Below are 17099 nucleotides of genomic sequence, written 5' to 3'. Positions count from 1 at the left end.
GATACTCTTACAAAGATACCTACCTACTAACTCTTCCGAGGCAATATCTAGGTACGTGCCTGTATCCTGGTTGCCTGATGAACCATAAACCTTTTCGATAATGTGTTGGTCGCCATCCCCGATGAACAAGCAGCCTTATGGGGTCGGCATTTAACTCATTCACTGCACAGCTGCGTCACTTGTGTAATGGATGGGACCCGCACATCTGGAGCAGCAGCCCCACAGAGGTTATCGATAGAGAAAAATCGGGGTACCTTTAGCTCGAAACCCATCTCCCGCGTTTTCATTTCGTCACTCGAGTCGCGCGACGAACTGACCTACCTTTGTTCGACAGACGACTACACCCCGTACAACAACCCGATCTCCGCCAGGCCTGGACAGGCCAAGAAATAAGTTCACAATGGCTACAGGTGTAGATGCGAAGCTCTTAAAATCGACCAGGTTCCCGCCGGAATTTTCCCAGAAGGTTGATATGCAAAAAGTTAACCTTCAGGTAATGAAGAAGTATGTTCGCCCCCGACCACAAAAAGGTTGACCTCGGCGCGCGGACGATGCAGTCACTTGGTCTGTCCATCACGTGTCCACATGAGTCTAGGAGTCAAACAAAGCTAATAATAATATCTGACGATTGCCCTCCGTGACAGATGGATTGCTAGCAGGATCTCGGAGATTTTGGGAAACGAAGATGACGTCGTGATAGAGCTTTGCTACAATCTGATTGAGAGCTCTCGTTTTGTGAGTCTGCCGCGGTCGACATGAAGAAAGCGCGACTTTACTACTATGGCGCATGACTAACCTCAATAACTCTCATCCAGCCTGACATCAAAGGCCTACAGATTCAGCTTACCGGGTTTCTAGACAAGGAGACGCCCGGTTTCTGCAAAGAGCTATGGAATTTGTGCTTGAGCGCCCAAGCGAGTCCACAGGGCGTGCCGAAGGAGCTTCTGGAAGCAAAGAAGCGCGAGCTTATGCAAGAGAAGGTACGAGAAACTACTAGGCTGCCGAAAAAAAAAAATGGATGTGTCACTAACTACATGGCCAATCCATTATACAGATCGAAGCTGAAAAAGCAGCAGAGGAGCGACAAAAACGCGAGGCACAATCTTTTCGAGGACGAGGCGATGGGCGCTCCGACAGCTACCGTGGAGGGGGCCGTGGTCGCGGTCGCGGGGGTGGTTTCGGAGACAGGGACATGAGTGACCGACGGGGTGGTTTCAATCGTGGAAGGGACGGCTCTCGCTCACCACCGCCGCGTGGCGGTGCTGGTGGTGACTCGTACAGAGCTCCCCGTCGGGATATTTATGTGCCTCGCGGTCGCAGAAACTCCATGGGAAGGCGTGGCGACACGAAACGAAGGTCACCTTCTCGATCTCCTTCAGTAAATTCTGGGACCTCAAGGTCGAGAACACGCAGTGCAAGCTCTGCTAGTAGCGACAGATCTCCGTCCCGTTCGCGCTCGCCGCCACCCCGACGTGATCAACGTGGTTCCCGATATCGAGGTTTAAGGAAGAGGTCACGATCCCCGCGCCGGTCATACCGACCTAGACGCCGCTCTTCCTCAGTCGCTAGCGTTTCTCGGTCTCGGTCACCCAAAAGGCGTAGGAGGGCTAGCTCGCGTAGCCGAGAGGTTGGCCGTTTGACTAGATCTCCTTCATTAGCGTCAAAATCTTCACGCTCACGCTCACGCATGCGCAGCCGGAGCCGAAGCCGGAGCCGTAGTCCACCGGGTGGCAAGAATGGCAAACCCGGGCGGGGCGGCAAGAGGAGAGGACGATCACCAACGCGCAGTCCAAGCCCGGCAAGTTCACGAGGTGGCAGTCGCCGGCGGCGGCGCCATGGTTCACGTAGCCTCAGCAAAGATCGTCGCAGCCGCAGCCCTAATCGTAACCACGGTCGTCACAGAAGCACAAGTCGAGACCGGGGCAAGAATCGTGATCGATCCAACTCACGCCATAGGCGAAAGGGGTCGGATAGGAAGAGACGCCAAAGCCCCTCGATTTCACCACCAAGAGAATCACGAGACAAATCAGCTGATGGATCCCGCAACAAAGACAGACCAACATCACAGCCACGCACTGGCGAGCCAGAACCTACCACCGGCGTCTCAAGCCCGCCCAAGGTCCGCTCTCCGCTTCAGTGAGCCGGTAGTCATGGAGGGCTGAGCTGATATAATCCCTGCTTCCAGGCTAGAAAAGTGTCCGTGGACCAAGAAACCAACTTGTTACGGGAAAAAGAACTTAAGGATAGAATTCTGAAGATGAGATCCTCAAAGAGCGGCCCCAGCAATGCATGAGGCTAACCACTCCGTAAAGGGTTATGCTTTAGGCTGCACCATTGCCCAAACCGTCACGGCAACGCATCTCATCCATCCTATCCCGTTTCCCAGAATACAGAGTGGCTTGGTTTGGCTCCAGTCACCATTTTTTGTCGGGTATGCCTAACATAAGTTGACATAGCTTCACTTGTCAGTGGGAAACTTTTTACAGCATTACTACACAAAGGCAATAATTGCTTGTTTGGCTGTCCTATCGCGGAAGCGCCACCTGGGTCTTTTTGAGCTCGAAAATAGCATATCCAACACATCATGAGTATGATTTTACTGCGAGAGCGCATAAAATCACACGGCTGCAAGGTATGAATATCACATAATAAACAGACATACTGGCATATGGAACAGTTTAGTGGCGACATGGCCTTGGAAGTTGAGGCCAATACAATTCTTAGAAGGACCGATTGCTCCTATAGAAAGGCAAGTTTAGATTTTTGCCAAATATAAGATTTTACAAACTTGCATTTAAACATGACCCACCCCCCTTTCCTTAGACATTGACGCGTTATTCGAAGGTGTATTTATTCGTATAGGTTGTGTGTGGGCAAATACGACTCGGCGACGTCACGGAGAAAAAGAGGCTTGGTTTACCTACAGAACTCCAATCCATACTTTCTTCGTTAAATTGCATCGCCGTCGATCAAAAGTGGGGTTGGCATTTCCCTAATGTAACGTCAAACCAACTACCCTTGTTTGCGCTCATCCTGACTTTTCGTCAGGTCAGTCTTTGATGATGATGCAAGAGGCAATGGTCTAAGGCTCGACTCAATCGTACGTCGATTCTGGGACCGGAGTTCTCAATGCGCCCTGTAATAACGGCCTGGATTTCAACCACGCATACTTAGCTCAAAGGCTGCTTTTTTGGACCGAGAAACGACAACTTCGTGAGTACCGTACCTAAGCTACCTAGTTAGTTGCATGAAGACGGTACTTTGACTTGCATGTACCTTTAAGCTAACTAACCCCTAGGTTATCTACCGAAGCTCTGCTGCCACAAACGTTTGAACCACAAAAAAGTACAGCAATCAAGGCGATCAGATTAGCTACACGACCAGAATCAACTGCGCCCACATGTACACGGCAACCTGAGCACACCGCGCATCTCCCTCTGGCCGAAGCGAGCCACTTCCCTCTCCCTCCGATAAAACAGAAAGAGAAAAAAAAAAAAACCCCCATGTTCCGAAGACTTAGACGCATGCCGCGGCGGCTACACCCGCTCGTCGTCGCGGCCATGTGGCTCTCCATCCCGCTCGCGCTCGAGAGCCTCTACCACCAGCGCAGCTACAACGTGCCGACGCCGGAGCGCGAGATGGACTCTGCCTTTTTCGGCAGCGAGGGCTGCCTGGACCCCGAGGAGATGGCCAAGGGTCCGCGCGAGAAGGCGGCGCTCGTCATGCTGGCGCGCAACTCGGAGCTGGAGCAGGCCAAACACACGGTCGAGTCGGTCGAGCGTCGCTTCAACCGCTGGTTCCACTACCCAGTCGTGTTTTTCAACAACGAGGAGTGGGATCCAGAGTTTGTGCGCCAGCTCAACGCTACGGTCAGCGGCGAGGCGAGGTTTGAGGTGATTCCCAGGGAGGAGTGGTATTTTCCGAGCTGGATGGATGCCGATAAGGCCAAGGCTAGCATTAAAGACCAGGGTGATAGGGGAGTCTCGCATGGCGGGTTGGAGGGTTATCATCACATGTGCCGTTTTTACTCTGGGTAAGTTGGAAAGTCCTTTTTTTTTTTTTTTTTTCTCTCGAAGGAAGCAAAAACATGACCAAACAGGCTCACAGCGGTTCTTCATTCTTTTGTTCGCAGCAAGTTTTACAACCTCGAGGCGCTCAAAGAGTTCAAGTGGTATTGGAGGTTAGAGCCCGACGTCGACTTCACCTGCTCGATAACCTACGACCCCTTTGTCGAGATGGCCAAGCGCAACAAAAAGTACGGCTTCACGATATCGCTGTGGGAGGAGCGCGACACGTGCCCGACGCTGTTCCGCCACATGGCGGACTGGAAGGAGGCCAACGACGTCCCGACCAACAATCTCTGGAAGGCCGCCGTCTCGGCCTCGTGGGTGCCCTGGCCGTTCCGGAACCTCGTCGCGTGGCTGTCGCACAGGGACAGGTTCGGCGACATGTGGAGCGGCTGCCACTACTGGAGCAACTTTGAGATTGCAGACATGGACTTTTTCAGAGGCAAGAAGTATCAGGACATGTTTGAATACCTGGACAAGAAGGGCGGTTTCTACTTTGAGCGGGTAAGTTCTTATGTCATGTTTTGGTTTTGGTTTTTTTGTTTTTTTTTTCTTGCATGAATGTGCCTTGATCGAGCCTTTTGTTTTGTTTTCTTTGCTGACATCTTTGTTCCTCAAGTGGGGCGATGCTGCGGTACACTCGATAGCTGTCGCCATGCTCCTGGACCCGTCTCAGGTCCATCACTTTGACGACATAGGCTACCGACACGACCAGCTGTACCAGTGCCCCGTCAACTCTCTCGGCAGCCAGCTGCCCGACAACCCCAGCTTGGGGACGGACAAGAACTGGGCTCCTCCAGCGGAAGGGGGTGTCGGGTGCCGCTGCGAGTGCGACGGCAGGACGACGCCGCGCAACCACCCGGGCTACTGTCTAAACAAGCTCAAGGCGCCCAACACCAGGAGCCGGCCCTGGTTTACGTGGTTCTTATAAATGCTCTTTTTTGACATGACATGATTTTAATGGGGAAATTTACATATATATACACCATATACATGGACTGTTTTTTTGACGTTGTCTCATTTTGACAGGATTGTGTTATGTCTTCTTTTTTCTTCCTTTCTGTATATAAGTCGAACGATGACATGTACGTTCTGTTGGGATTCATGGTATCATTAGGGGCAGACAGGACATGTCTACATATATTCTATAATATACCCGCGAAATGTAGAAAACACTGCTCTTGTACAAAGCACCCACCGTGTCAGTAACGGTGCAAAACACAACGGTCTTGAGAAAATGCAGACGCCAGCCAGCAGAATGAGTTCAAACCGCCTTTCAAGACAAGAGCTTTCGGTTCAACCTAGGCAGCCGAGTCGAATGCAGCCCGAGGGACGACGGCTAGTCGCTCTCGTCATCATCCGACTTGCCCTGGTAGTTGCCGAGTAATATATCATCCACCCCGAGGCCCAGGTGGTTCGAGTTCCTGATGTGCTCCGTCTCGACGCGGAAAAAGATCCACACCCAGCGGCGCAACACCTCGAGTAGCTGCAGCACAAAGAGCGACCCTTCCCAGCCCGAAAGCCTGTCCAGTCCGGGACTGAGCTTGAGCACCCACGTGCACCGCAGCGCCAGGTCCAGCACCACGACGAAGTAGTAGATGAACGGGGCGGGTTGGATGTGCAGCCGTCGCCGCAGGCCCCATGGCTGATCGGGCGCGTTGCGCTCCCGCGCCGACGAGAACAGCGTCAGGTCCCAATCCTTGGTCACGTCCCAGTAGAAGGTGTAGAGCGACTGCACGACCACGGCGGCCAGCCAGGCGCGGTTGACGCCGGCGTTGACCGTGCTCTCCTTCTCTCCCCCGTCGCTCCCGCCGCTGCGCTGCATGGCCGTCAGGATTATCACGGGGAAAGCGGTGCTGTACTTGACGGCGTTGGCGAGGTGTTGGCCACCCCAGCCGACCGACTCCTTGTAGGGGGCGGAGCGGACGCGCGAGTACTCGATCAGGCACTGGCGCAGGCGGATGGCTGATGGCAGGGCGAGGATGAGGGGCACGACGACGGCGCCGCCGCAGCCGCGGTCCGGGCGGGCGGTGGCTGACCCCCCAGAGGTCAGGAACATGCACGCGCAGATGTAGAGGTCGGCCAGGACCTTGGCGTAGCTGGTCAGCACGTCGGCGAGCAGAATGTCGCCAAACTTGCCGTTGTGGGCCTCGGCGATGCCGCCCAGCGACACGCGCCGCAGCGTGGCCAGCAGCCTCCGCCGGCCCGTGGTCGGCATGGCGCCGCCGCGGAGGGGCACGGCGAAGAGCCCCGCCAGCACGAGCAGGTAAGTCATGGGGATCCAGTCGTAGTAGATGACGAGGGCCGGGTCTCGGCGGGTCAGGGCCCAGAAGAGCAGGAGCGTCGCGGCGAGGGTGGTGGAGAGGAGCGCAGCGAGGCGGTAGGTCGAGATGTGGTGTGGTGCCTGAGAGGCAGAGGACCGGCCCGGGTAGCGGATCAGGGCCGGCACGTCGATGCGGACGAGGTAGAGGTAGTGGAGATTGGCGCCCCATCCCCAGACGGCTGTGGGTGTTGGGATAGAGGTCGGGGTCAGTATTTTGGCTTGTCTTTTCTCTGTCTAGATGTCGTTCGTCTTCACTAGGCGATTGGCAGTAATCAATGTTATTCATACCCATTACTATGATGAAAGCTACCCTAAATGGGAGAGGAAAGGAGAGACTGAAGGAGCTGAGCTCGCTCTCGACTGCCGGGTCACCGTCCATTGCGCCAGGTTGACGATGGTGTTTGCGATGATTCAATCATGAAGAAACACAAAGCGGCCTGAGAGACTGGATTAGTTCTCGAGGCTTAATGAGCTCGATTCGATGTTGAGATCGAGGGCGACGATGAAGAAAATCCACCCAGGCCAAGGGAGAGCCTCTGATGTATGTGTCGGTTTTCAGGAGGTTGCATTGAAATTAATATAGTGGCTCCAAATGGAAAATCCAAGCCGACGTCAGTTGCAGGGATGTTGCGATTAGGGACCGCCAGGTGTACCTTAGTCCCTAGTGCTAGCGCTAGTCAGTACCTTGCATGACAGATGTTAGGGGGGCATGGCATGTGCATTCCCGTAACGTGCTTTGTTATCGATCAAGTCGCACATTCCCTATATATTTAAGTTTTTGGTAGCTAATAGACATTGATTAAAGCAAAGTACAGGCAGACATTCCGCTTGTATGCAATGTTGTCAACTGCCAAAAAAAAAAAAAAAAAAAAAAAAAAAAAAAAAAAAAAAAAAACGAGAAAAGCCCCTACACACACCAAAGGGTATCATTATTATCATCCCTAGCCAGTACAACAAAGGAAACCAGCAATGTAACCAGCAGACGTTCCAGTTGCCTACTCATTACTTAGTTGAGTACTGAGACTTTGATCCAGCTTCGCCCCCATTACTATGGCCACTCGACTTGCCACCTGCCTCTGCCATGGCCCGTTCGAACACGCGCTTAAGCTTCGGGATAGCTTCTTCTCTGTTCTGCCAAATCTGGTAATGCGTGATGATCCTACCCTGTCCCAGCTTCAGGCCCTCCTCTTTCCCAATCTCCACAAACCTGGGCCCCGAGATGCCGGCCGCGTCGAGGTCTAGCCAGCACATGTTTGTGTGCACCGGGTAGGTCAACTTGCCGCCGAGGGCAACCCACATGGCCTCTACCTCCTTGGCCAACGCGTGCGTGTGCTTGAGCAGTCCTCCTTCGCCACTGTCGCCCTTGCCAAAGGTTTCCTCTACGGCGACGCGGGCGGCAGCCGTGAGGACGCCGCTCTGCCGGAGCCCGCCACCGATGGACTTGCGCACCCAACGCGCATTGTCAATGACGTCCTTTGGACCGACGAGGATACTTCCGCACGGGGCGCCCAGACCCTTGGAGAAGCAGAGGTTGATGGTGTCGAAGCACGCGCCGTATTCTTTCAGAGATCCAGCCCCGGAGGCAACGGCCTCCCACAAGCGGGCACCATCACAGTGGACTCGGAGGTTACCTGCCTGGCGTGCAAAGTCGGCAATCCGTCTTGCTTCTTCCAAGGGCACCACCACACCTCCTAGGGTGTTCTCCAGGCTGATGACGCGCGTGGGGCACGTGTGAACATCCGAATAGAGATCTGCGTTTGCCTTGATGTCCTCCAGCGTCATATACAAGCCATTTTTGGGCGCGACGACCTTGAGTGTGGCGCCAGTTAAGTTGGTTACACTGTAGAGATGGGTATTTCAGTTATGAGATCCTATCCAAGCCTTGGTCTGGTAACGAAATCTGTGAACCCATATAAGAATTGAACACAGGGCACATAACATGGAACAGAAAATGAAAATGATTGCTTACCCGCCAGCCTCATATTTGTATATATGAGAGCGATGATCGCAAAGAATGCTGTAGGGTGGCTGGGTCAACAAGGCGCGCAGCCCAAGCACGTTGCCCATGGTCCCTGAAAGAACGAAAAGACCGGCCTCCTTGCCAGTGAGTTTGGCACAAAAATCCTCAAGTTCGTTGGTGGTAGGATCCTCCTTGAAAACATCATCCAGGAGAGTGGTTGACTGGACGGCCGCAAGCATGGAAGGCGTAGGAGTCGTCATGGTGTCGCCTTATAGTTGGTGGCAAGCGCCAGGCAGGCCCAGGGACTTGTCAACTCATGGCCAGATATCAATTCTTTTTCTTTCTTTTTCTTCCGTCCTGTACTCACTCCTCAGGTCAAGACCGGCAGCACCTCGATGGCCCACCCATGTGCTCTGAGCCGGTTGGCTGCCATTTTGCGTTGCGTTCGCGCTGTCCATATTACTGTAGTTTCGTCTGGATGGTGTAGCGAGTAAATGAGAGTGTGATTTTCTTATGCTTGTGTTTACAAAACGACGGAATATGACGGATCGGGACATGGTAAGGCTGTTTTATAATTGAAATTTAAACATCTCGAGGGGACAACCCATCGAAGTTCTTATCTTGTTAAATGATTAGTGAAGGGCGTAGTGTTTATCCACTTTTTTTCTTTTTGCGGCGATGTAGCGATTGGTTGCAGCAGTATACTAAGCCTTCTGTGAATGATTCGTATCCAACAAAAGCAGCGTCTGAAGATTCCCTAAAAAGTCGTTCCTCATCTACCCCAGAGGTGGACAAAAAAAGATAGGCCGAGCTCGGAGATGCCAAAGTCGACATGGAGGCCGCCCCACTTTAGGTTCGGCCCACGACCCGACAGTCTTAGCGGCTTCGGCAGCAACCACCATCCGGAGAAGTTTCACGATGCACTAGACTAGACCTTGATACTTAGTCGTTGAAAGATTCTAGAACATAAAGATGACCGAGTCGTCAGGTCGAGGCATAGGAGTGTCGATAAAACGAAATCATGAATCACAATCTTTATCCCATATCTTTCTTGTATTATGTTGAGAGGCACTGACAATCAAGAGACAATGTGACTGACTGTACCTGCAGAGTGCAACGAACCAAAGGCATCATGAATTTGATGGCTGAGACACCCACTCTCATCATCCATCTGCTTATACCCTTACCTACTGTGTCACCATGGGCAAGGTAACTCCGGCACTTGAACATTATAAGGTATCGTATCGGTATAAGATTAATGAGGCGGGCAGCAACCCCTACGATCCCTATTGGGCGCTTGGGCCTAGGGTACCACCCCATCTCACATAAGCTATGCGCCTTCCTTCTTATGGTACCACCAATGGACCCCTGGACAAAAAGAAAACACAGAATGCTCCGGGGGCAGTGTGGCATTTCGGCATTCATGCAGTCAACCGCAAGTTGGCGCAGTCAAGCCAAGCTGTCACTTTGAATTCCCCGGGAGCCGCCGTCTTTTAATAGATCAAATCTGCAAATCTGCAAAACCCCCCTTTCATGATCACCACTCACTTACTCAATTCTTTGCAATGTAAAATAACAAGTCAGATGGCATCATAATTTTACACCATCTCCAAAACTTTTACTGGTTTGCCCAGTGACAGCAACACTCGGACGGGATTTGCAGGTCTACTTGACCAGTCAGTCTATCGATTGATTGAGGGAGGAACACGCCAACCCACATACATATCCCATTGGCCTGCATCATCCATCCGTCTCTCGCCAAGTCTGCTGTGCAGAAAAAATAAAAATAAAAATGGCACCAATTAGGAAACTCCGCGTCTTGGTCCTAGCACCCATCGCCACCCTCCTGGTCTTCCTATGGCACAGAAAGCAAGCAGACGTGATCAACGACACCATGTCGTCGTCGCCACCCTCTACCACCCACCGGGTCTCGGTCGACATGTTCCACCAGAACCCCGGCCTGCCCGACGCCGCCCTGTGCCGCCTGCACGGCTGGCGGCCCTACCAAACCCCGGCATCGGGCAGGCCGAGGAAGGTTTACGACCTCTTCATGATCAACACGGAGCTCGAGTGGCTCGAGATCCGCCTGAACACATCCTACCACGAAGTCGACCACTTCATCGTCGTCGAGGCCCCGCTGACCTTCACGGGCCTGCCCAAGCCCCTCATCATCAAGGAGAACTGGGAGCGCTTCGCCCCGTACCACGACAAGCTCATCTACCACGAACTGCAGTACCCGCCGGGCTACGACCCACCCCGCCCCTGGGACCGCGAGGACCTCCAGCGCGACGCCATGCTGACGCAGGTGTTCCCGGGCCTCGAGGGCGGCGAGAGCCGGCCGCAGCAGGGCGACGTCATCATCGTGGCCGACGTCGACGAGGTGGTGCGGCCCGAGACGCTTCGCCTGCTGCGCGCCTGCGCCTTCCCGCGCCGCCTGACCCTCCGCAGCAGGTTCTACTACTACAGCTTTGAGTTTCTGCACCGCGGGCCCGAGTGGGCCCACCCGCAGGCCACCACGTACGCCGGATCCGTCGACGCCACCATCAAGCCCACCAACCTGCGCAACGGCGACGGCGGCCCGGCCCCGCTCATCTACTTTGACAAGGACGACCTGTGGAACGCCGGCTGGCACTGCTCCAGCTGCTACGCCACCATGGGAGAGGTCCTGACCAAGATGGCCTCCTTCTCCCACGTCTCGCTGAATCAGGACTTCTTCCGCGACAGGAATCGCATAGCCGATCGCGTGCGCGAGGGCCTGGATCTGTGGTCCCGGCCGGGCCAGATCTACGACAGGATCAAGGACAACACAGACCTGCCTCCGTTTGTGCTCAACCACAAGGATCGATTCGTGCACCTGCTAGACAGGAGTGGCAAGTCAGCCGGCTTTAGCGATTATCCTCCTTGATATTGGACTGTTTTGCTTGATTCTGATATTATATAAATAGCCTTACATTAATCTAATATACCCCCCCCAAATGCCGAAAACATATAGCCCAAAACTTGGAGGATAGCCTGGCTGTTCTGTTTATGATTGTGCCCTGGAATGGGCATTATTATTCCGTAAACGGACTCAATCCACTTCTTGTCATCATGCTGTTCCTTGCAATTGAATATCTTGGTCGTTGTCACCGAACGCTCGCCCTATGCCTATCTGACCGCGCGTTATGCCGTTGCCCGCCGCACCAAGGGATTAAAACCATCCATGTACCGCGTCGCTAGTGAAAACCGAAGCCTGTAACATTCGGATACCAGAAACAGTCGCAAACTCTCTGTCCTAGCCGGGGACGGAGCTCTTGTCCAGGCCACCGACAGCCACCTGACCGCCGAGGATGTTCGGCCCGGTGCCGATGCCCGTCAATTTCCTCATGGCCCAATGCACCCAAGTTTCCGTCTCGAGTTGCGTCTTGAGCTCTTCGGCTTTCGCCTCGACCATCTCCACCTGGATCTCAAACTCACGCAGCCCATCCTCGACGTCGGCAATCTTGGAGGCCAACGCATTGATCTCGTAGTCAAGCCTTTGCGCGAGACCTTCTACATCCCGAACAGCTTCCGTCAGCTGTCCCCGCTCGTCCGAGAGCAGTTCGACCGACTGCCGCCGCATCGCCTCGTATGCCTCACGGAACTGGTCCAACAGAGACGCCACCTCGTCCTGTTGTCTTCCAAGCTCCCCATCCACTAGAGCAACCTCCCTGACTTTATCCTCTGCCCAGGGCATCAGTGTTTGCTTCATTTCGGCTATGCGGGTGTATATAGCTCGGGCGAGCTCGGCGTTCCCTGGCGCCGCCGCCAGTGTGGGTATTTTTTGCTCTTCGCCTACATTATCTACAGCCCCGTCGGATCCATGAGAGTTGCCAACAGTTTCCGCCTCGACAACCAAGTCAGCGATGCGATCCCACCACAAGACTGAATCCGCAGCCACGCTGAAAGACATTCGTCGCGGCCACCGAGCGTCGTTGAGGGGTCGATCTTCTAGCGGAAGATGTAAACTGTGGCGACGCTGGAGCCATGACGGTGGTGTGTCATCTTTCCTAAATCCTGCAAGAGCACGATCGTGGCTATGAGTGTCGCTCTCGTCGGCCACTGAATCAGCAACGGAGGATTCGACGATTTGATGTCCGCCCATATGACCATCCGTGTCTGACTGTGCCCCTGGTACAGCCGTTTCGGGCCCTTCCTCAGGGATACTGGCGCGTCCTTCGACCGACCCGCTCGCAGCACCTTGCGCCTCTCTAGGAATTCGCATGGCGTCTCTGTATTCTTCTGGCTTGTTCTTCCACGTGAAAGCTCTACCCACCAGCACTGGGCTTCCCATGGTAGTGGCGCTGTGTGCCAGACTTGCGATGCTGGGGCTGGTTATGCCGCCATCTGGCAATGCATTTCCATCCTTTGATGGTTTGGATTGATGGCCACTGCGATGTCCGCCACCGATTGCATCGCGAATAGTCCGGCCGATTCCTGATCTTGCATCGTTCACTTTGCCGCCCACTCTCTTGAATACTGTCTTCCTCAGTGCGTCCCTGTCCCCCGGTGGGCTATCCGCCGACCCTGGCGGAGCTGAATGTGTTGTATCACCAGTCGCAGACTCATCCCTGGACCTGAGCACTAGCTCGTCCCCAGGTGGTAGAGTCTGCGTTCGCCTTGCCTCCACTCGCTGCTGGTCTTGTTGAGGTAGCTGTTGCAGCTGAGCGGACGAAGTTGATGGGAGCGACAGGTTCTCCTTACTGTTCCCAAACGCTGAACCGCCGACGGCGTCCGAAAGAGGATGATGTTGGTAATCAGAGGTGGATCTCTTGGCCTTTCCGTGCCACAACCACTTTGAACGTTCACCGTAGGCAAGACTGATGAACTTGTCAATGTCGAGCGTTTCAATGTCGGCAATATTCCCCTTGTCACGGCCGCCAGATACGAATCCCATCACAATCTCACCGCGCTTGCCCCCTATCTCTGCCACGGTAGACTTGACTGCCCTCTGGACTCCCCAACCGCCTTCACCTGCGGCAGCTTTTGCAGTGACGCTGTGGAGCTTCAGCAAAGTTGGGCGGTCCAGCCTGCGAGTTCGTTCCAGTTTCATAGCCTTTTGGAACTGATTGATACCCCGTTTGGTGCTGTCTATGTCGAATACATCCTTGCCAACCGCGGCTCCCCACCAGTGTAGGCGATTACGAGCTCCCATCAGGGTACCCAAGATGGCTGCAACAGTTGTAGGCCCTAATATTCCGTCGGAAGGCTCAATATTAAAGTACTCGGACCCAATTTCGATCCACCAGTTACTTATCGCTGTCTCGGTCATGTCGCAGAGCAAGCCGTCGATGAACTCCTGCTCGAGCTTGCCGAATAGAAAGAGGGCAGCCTGGCAGACTTTGACGAGTTCTATAACGGCTTGATATAATGGTATTCGATCGCATGTTTTATACAACTGCAGAAATTTGGCCTGCGTCGCCGGCGATGGTTCTGAGAGTGTGAGACCTGAGCGTCCAGAGCAGCCAAGGCGCTTCAGGTTCTCATTGACGATGAAAATCTCTCGATGCTTTCGCAGGTCACCCTCAGGCACGGAAATGACAGTCAGGGCCGAAGGGAAGCTGCTAAGGTTGGTAACCATGAGCTCCCCCAGAGGTGTCTCCCTTGGCCTCGCATGATATTGTTGGATTGCATTAAAATAATGCCGAAGCGCTGGCGAACGATCGGACTCGACTGCAGGGATAGAAAGGACGCCGACGTTGACAGAATGTTTGGGGTCACCCGTGTAAGTGACAATGACCAGGGTTGGTGACCGGCGTGAGCAAGCCCACTGCTCGACGAGGTATAGTTCGTAACCAGGCAGTACCGCCCTCCGCTCAAGTACTGTAACTCCTGGTTCTTCGGACAGGTAGCTGTTGATTTGTGACAAAGTCTTGTCAGCAGTCTGTGCATGATTAAAACCCTTGCGTCTGCTGAACAGGAAAACATTATGGTGGCGGCATACCCAAAAGCCACAGGGTCCGCAAATACAACGTTGCGCCGTGAGCCTCCCGAGCTCGATGCAGTCTGGGAACTCATCTTGTACTGGATTCAAAGTGCCTATTCCCGGTCACGACCTGCAATGGGAGGATTTGGTCGGATACCGAGGCGCGTGGTCTTGGTCGGCCTGAGCTGTTAGAATGGACGGTTCGTCGTTGCGGCGGTCAATCAGGCGCCCTCTTCTACTCGCTATCGGAGCGTCGCCAACGCTCAGTCGTCGACTTTGCACCTCCTAAGGTGGTCGGTAAAGAATCAGACCTTCAAGACCCGAAGCCATGCTCGTAACAAGACTCGCATTTTTTTCCCCAGTGAGATCTGGTTCGTTGACTGTCTCTTGTGAACACTCGGCTACTGTAGATTGATTGAAGCTAAGGGTGCAATTAGTCCCAACTACCGACAATGCAGCCAGCGTGCACACTACAACCAGTGAGTGTCCTTGTGACGACATGTCAGGCCCACCAAGCGACCAAGCGGAGTGGAACTCAATGCGTTCGTCAGCCAGTCGGAGCAGCTAAAGACCCCTGAAGCTGTGTCCCACACGCCATGCAAGTCGGCCCCGCACTTAACCGCTGAACGCATCTCGTGGGCGGGCGTTCAGGTTGATTGATGAACAACCTCATACCAACAGTGGCTGTTTGAAAGCTTGCCAGAAACCCTCGAAAACCAAGGGAACTGTATTCGGTCGCTCAACCGAATCTATTTTGTAAAAAAAAAAACATCGGCATCACACGAACCATTTCGTTGCACGGAGCTATTTGGACAACAGAAACATAAAGACACCTGAATTACTATACCTTACATACTCTACTACCCTTACACAGGCATCATCCTTCCACTACCACCAAGTCGGCGATACTAGCATGCTTTAGCATCACGGCGGCTTGCATGAGTTTGCCATCCGGCTATGTAAAATCTCCAAGGTTTTCGCCGCGCCGACACCTTCCTGACCGGTAACGACTTGTAGACACACCGCAGTCGCCGGTGGTTTGGTCTCCCGTCTAGCAACACGACTGAAAATACGATTCATAACCAGAGCTCATCACACAGCGCCCTCGCATTACTTGTACATTCACCAGCCGGCCAGCAGTTTGGACTAGATATCGAGCTACCACCAATCTCCAGCAAACAGTCAAAAGCAAGCCGTCGCCATGTCTAAAACGGGGGTGGCAATCCCCCAGCTCCAAAAGGACCTGGAGGGCATAGAAGAGAAGCCGCGTCTGTCGTTGGCCGTAGACAACATCGACAGGCTTATCGCCAAGCTGACAGAAGCCAGGCAAGCAGTAGCAACAGGTGCGTTTTCCAAGATACAACATCTCCCCCATTTTTTTTTATTTTTTTTTTGCGTTGGGAACTGACTTTTTACACCGACCTACAGCGAGCGATCCGCATACGGCATCTCTTACCCTCACGAGGCTGCAAAATCCCGTTAAAGAGGTGATTGACCGGGCCAATGACGACCTGAAGAAAGTATACCAGGTCCAAAAGGACCTCGGGAAGTCGTTGGACAAGGTACGTGGCTTTAAACACCCACATGGACAAACAATAGTATCTGACGCTCTGTGCTCCCTCAGTCGTTTCCTGTCGTCAAGATCGCGACGGATCACGATGCACTGGACGGAAAGTCGGATCTTATGAACAAAGCAATCGCAATGCATCTTATGCGGGAGGGACAATTCTCGGTAGCCAGCACTTTTATTGGAGAGTCGCAACGCGACCAGCATGTCGCAAGCTTGAAACCGCAATCTGTCCACGGTAAAAGCAGGGAGGCACAAGATTCAAACACAATGGTCGTAGACTCGGATGGCGATATAAACCAGCAACAACAGAGCAGCAGCACAGTTTCCGGTCAGACTAACGCAAGCAGCGAGGTCATTGGCTCTTCGCGACTTCAGGAACAATTTGAGGTCATGTATCGCATTCTACAGGAGCTTAAGCAGCACAACCTGCAACCTGCGATCGAGTGGGCACTGGCAAACTCTACAGAGCTGGAAGCACGCGGTTCCAACCTGGAATTCGAGCTTTGTAGGCTACAGTACGTTCATCTGTTTGAGACACCGGGGAGGGGCCCACCAGCAGCATTCGAGTATGCCCGTACGCAGATGTGGCGGTTCAGGGAACGCCACCTCGCCGAAATAACACGCCTGGCGGGCGCGTTAATTTACGCCCCGAACCTGGCCGATTCGCCATATGCCACACTTTTCGACTCGCCCACGGCCTTCCTGGATGCGGCATCGTCTTTTACACGCGAGTTCTGCTCCCTGCTTGGTTTGTCTGCCGAATCGCCCCTGTACGTGGCGGCAACGGCTGGTGCCATTGCCCTCCCACGCCTTGTTAAGTGGCAGTCCATCGCCCAGGGCGCAGAGTGGACCACGACCAACGAGCTCGCTTTTGAAACACCACTGCCGCGGTCCTTTATGTACCACTCCATCTTTGTCTGCCCCGTGTCGAAGGAGCAGACGACGGCTGCCAATCCGCCTGTCATTCTCCCCTGCGGCCACGTCCTTGCAAGGGACAGCTTGACAAACATAGCAAAGGGGACGAGGTTCAAATGCCCATATTGTCCCTCGGAAGGTCAGGTCAAGGACGCACGGGTTATCGTTTTATAGGGCACTCCTGAACCCAAAGATTGGCCCAACTGCTTTGTGTCTGTCCCTTCTCCTCGGGATCCTCCACCGATAATGGCACCGTCGCTCTGGTTGCTCGCCCAACAAAATCGCCCGCCGAGCCCTCCGCGGCCACGGCAAAGCTTTGA

General features: G+C 53.9%; 9 protein-coding genes across 9 annotated transcripts; 5 read left to right on the top strand and 4 right to left on the bottom strand.

The window, feature by feature from the left end:
• Positions 1-321: 321 nt before the first annotated feature.
• On the top strand, positions 322-2162 carry PgNI_04874 (uncharacterized protein; the record flags this gene model as incomplete). Its single annotated transcript, XM_031124915.1, has 5 exons — positions 322-504; positions 645-735; positions 816-980; positions 1055-1627; positions 1659-2162. Exons 1-5 carry the CDS (start codon positions 401-403, stop codon positions 2160-2162), a joined length of 1437 nt encoding a protein of 478 aa, XP_030984098.1. The 5' UTR covers positions 322-400.
• An 892-nt stretch (positions 2163-3054) lies between these two features.
• On the top strand, positions 3055-6238 carry PgNI_04873 (uncharacterized protein). Its single transcript, XM_031124914.1, has 4 exons — positions 3055-3213; positions 3299-4033; positions 4133-4571; positions 4687-6238. The coding sequence occupies exons 2-4, from the start codon at positions 3504-3506 to the stop codon at positions 4996-4998; spliced, it is 1281 nt and encodes a 426-aa protein (XP_030984101.1). The 5' UTR covers positions 3055-3213; positions 3299-3503; the 3' UTR covers positions 4999-6238.
• On the bottom strand, positions 5407-6921 carry PgNI_04872 (uncharacterized protein; the record flags this gene model as incomplete). The annotated part of the gene is made up of 2 exons (XM_031124913.1): positions 6679-6921; positions 5407-6569 (listed from the first exon to the last, which is right to left on the bottom strand). Exons 1-2 carry the CDS (start codon positions 6767-6769, stop codon positions 5407-5409), a joined length of 1254 nt encoding a protein of 417 aa, XP_030984100.1. The 5' UTR covers positions 6770-6921.
• Positions 6922-7392: 471 nt separating this feature from the next.
• Positions 7393-8610, bottom strand: PgNI_04871 (uncharacterized protein; the record flags this gene model as incomplete). Its single annotated transcript, XM_031124912.1, has 2 exons — positions 7393-8230; positions 8360-8610. 2 exons carry the CDS (start codon positions 8608-8610, stop codon positions 7393-7395), a joined length of 1089 nt encoding a protein of 362 aa, XP_030984103.1.
• Positions 8611-8664: 54 nt separating this feature from the next.
• PgNI_04870 (uncharacterized protein) lies at positions 8665-9252 on the bottom strand (the record flags this gene model as incomplete). Its single annotated transcript, XM_031124911.1, has 2 exons — positions 8665-8914; positions 9215-9252. The coding sequence occupies 2 exons, from the start codon at positions 9250-9252 to the stop codon at positions 8665-8667; spliced, it is 288 nt and encodes a 95-aa protein (XP_030984102.1).
• Positions 9253-9897: 645 nt separating this feature from the next.
• PgNI_04867 (uncharacterized protein) lies at positions 9898-14711 on the bottom strand. The gene is made up of 2 exons (XM_031124908.1): positions 14313-14711; positions 9898-14220 (listed from the first exon to the last, which is right to left on the bottom strand). Exons 1-2 carry the CDS (start codon positions 14384-14386, stop codon positions 11625-11627), a joined length of 2670 nt encoding a protein of 889 aa, XP_030985386.1. The 5' UTR covers positions 14387-14711; the 3' UTR covers positions 9898-11624.
• On the top strand, positions 10143-11255 carry PgNI_04869 (uncharacterized protein; the record flags this gene model as incomplete). Its single annotated transcript, XM_031124910.1, has 1 exon — positions 10143-11255. The coding sequence occupies one exon, from the start codon at positions 10143-10145 to the stop codon at positions 11253-11255; it is 1113 nt and encodes a 370-aa protein (XP_030985382.1).
• PgNI_04868 (uncharacterized protein) lies at positions 14010-14486 on the top strand (the record flags this gene model as incomplete). Its single annotated transcript, XM_031124909.1, has 2 exons — positions 14010-14093; positions 14289-14486. 2 exons carry the CDS (start codon positions 14010-14012, stop codon positions 14484-14486), a joined length of 282 nt encoding a protein of 93 aa, XP_030985383.1.
• Positions 14712-15495: 784 nt separating the features above from the next.
• PgNI_04866 (uncharacterized protein) lies at positions 15496-16953 on the top strand (the record flags this gene model as incomplete). Its single annotated transcript, XM_031124907.1, has 3 exons — positions 15496-15637; positions 15723-15856; positions 15919-16953. The coding sequence occupies 3 exons, from the start codon at positions 15496-15498 to the stop codon at positions 16951-16953; spliced, it is 1311 nt and encodes a 436-aa protein (XP_030985387.1).
• Between the last annotated feature and the right edge of the window lie 146 nt (positions 16954-17099).

The sequence above is a fragment of the Pyricularia grisea genome, assembly GCF_004355905.1.
Source record: "Pyricularia grisea strain NI907 chromosome Unknown Pyricularia_grisea_NI907_Scaffold_2, whole genome shotgun sequence".
Taxonomy (NCBI): domain Eukaryota; kingdom Fungi; phylum Ascomycota; class Sordariomycetes; order Magnaporthales; family Pyriculariaceae; genus Pyricularia; species Pyricularia grisea.
The sequence above is the reverse complement of the archived record's forward strand: the minus strand, read 5'-3'. Positions and strand labels throughout refer to the sequence as shown.

Coding starts and splice junctions, on each gene's coding strand:
- PgNI_04873 (XM_031124914.1), top strand. CDS start 3,504: ATGTTCCGAAGACTTAGACGCATGCCGCGGCGGCTACACCCGCTCGTC. Junction 4,034..4,132: donor ATGTGCCGTTTTTACTCTGG/GTAAGTTGGAAA, acceptor TTTTGTTCGCAG/CAAGTTTTACAACCTCGAGG. Junction 4,572..4,686: donor GCGGTTTCTACTTTGAGCGG/GTAAGTTCTTAT, acceptor TTGTTCCTCAAG/TGGGGCGATGCTGCGGTACA.
- PgNI_04867 (XM_031124908.1), bottom strand. CDS start 14,386: ATGAGTTCCCAGACTGCATCGAGCTCGGGAGGCTCACGGCGCAACGTT. Junction 14,221..14,312: donor GCGGACCCTGTGGCTTTTGG/GTATGCCGCCAC, acceptor ACAAATCAACAG/CTACCTGTCCGAAGAACCAG.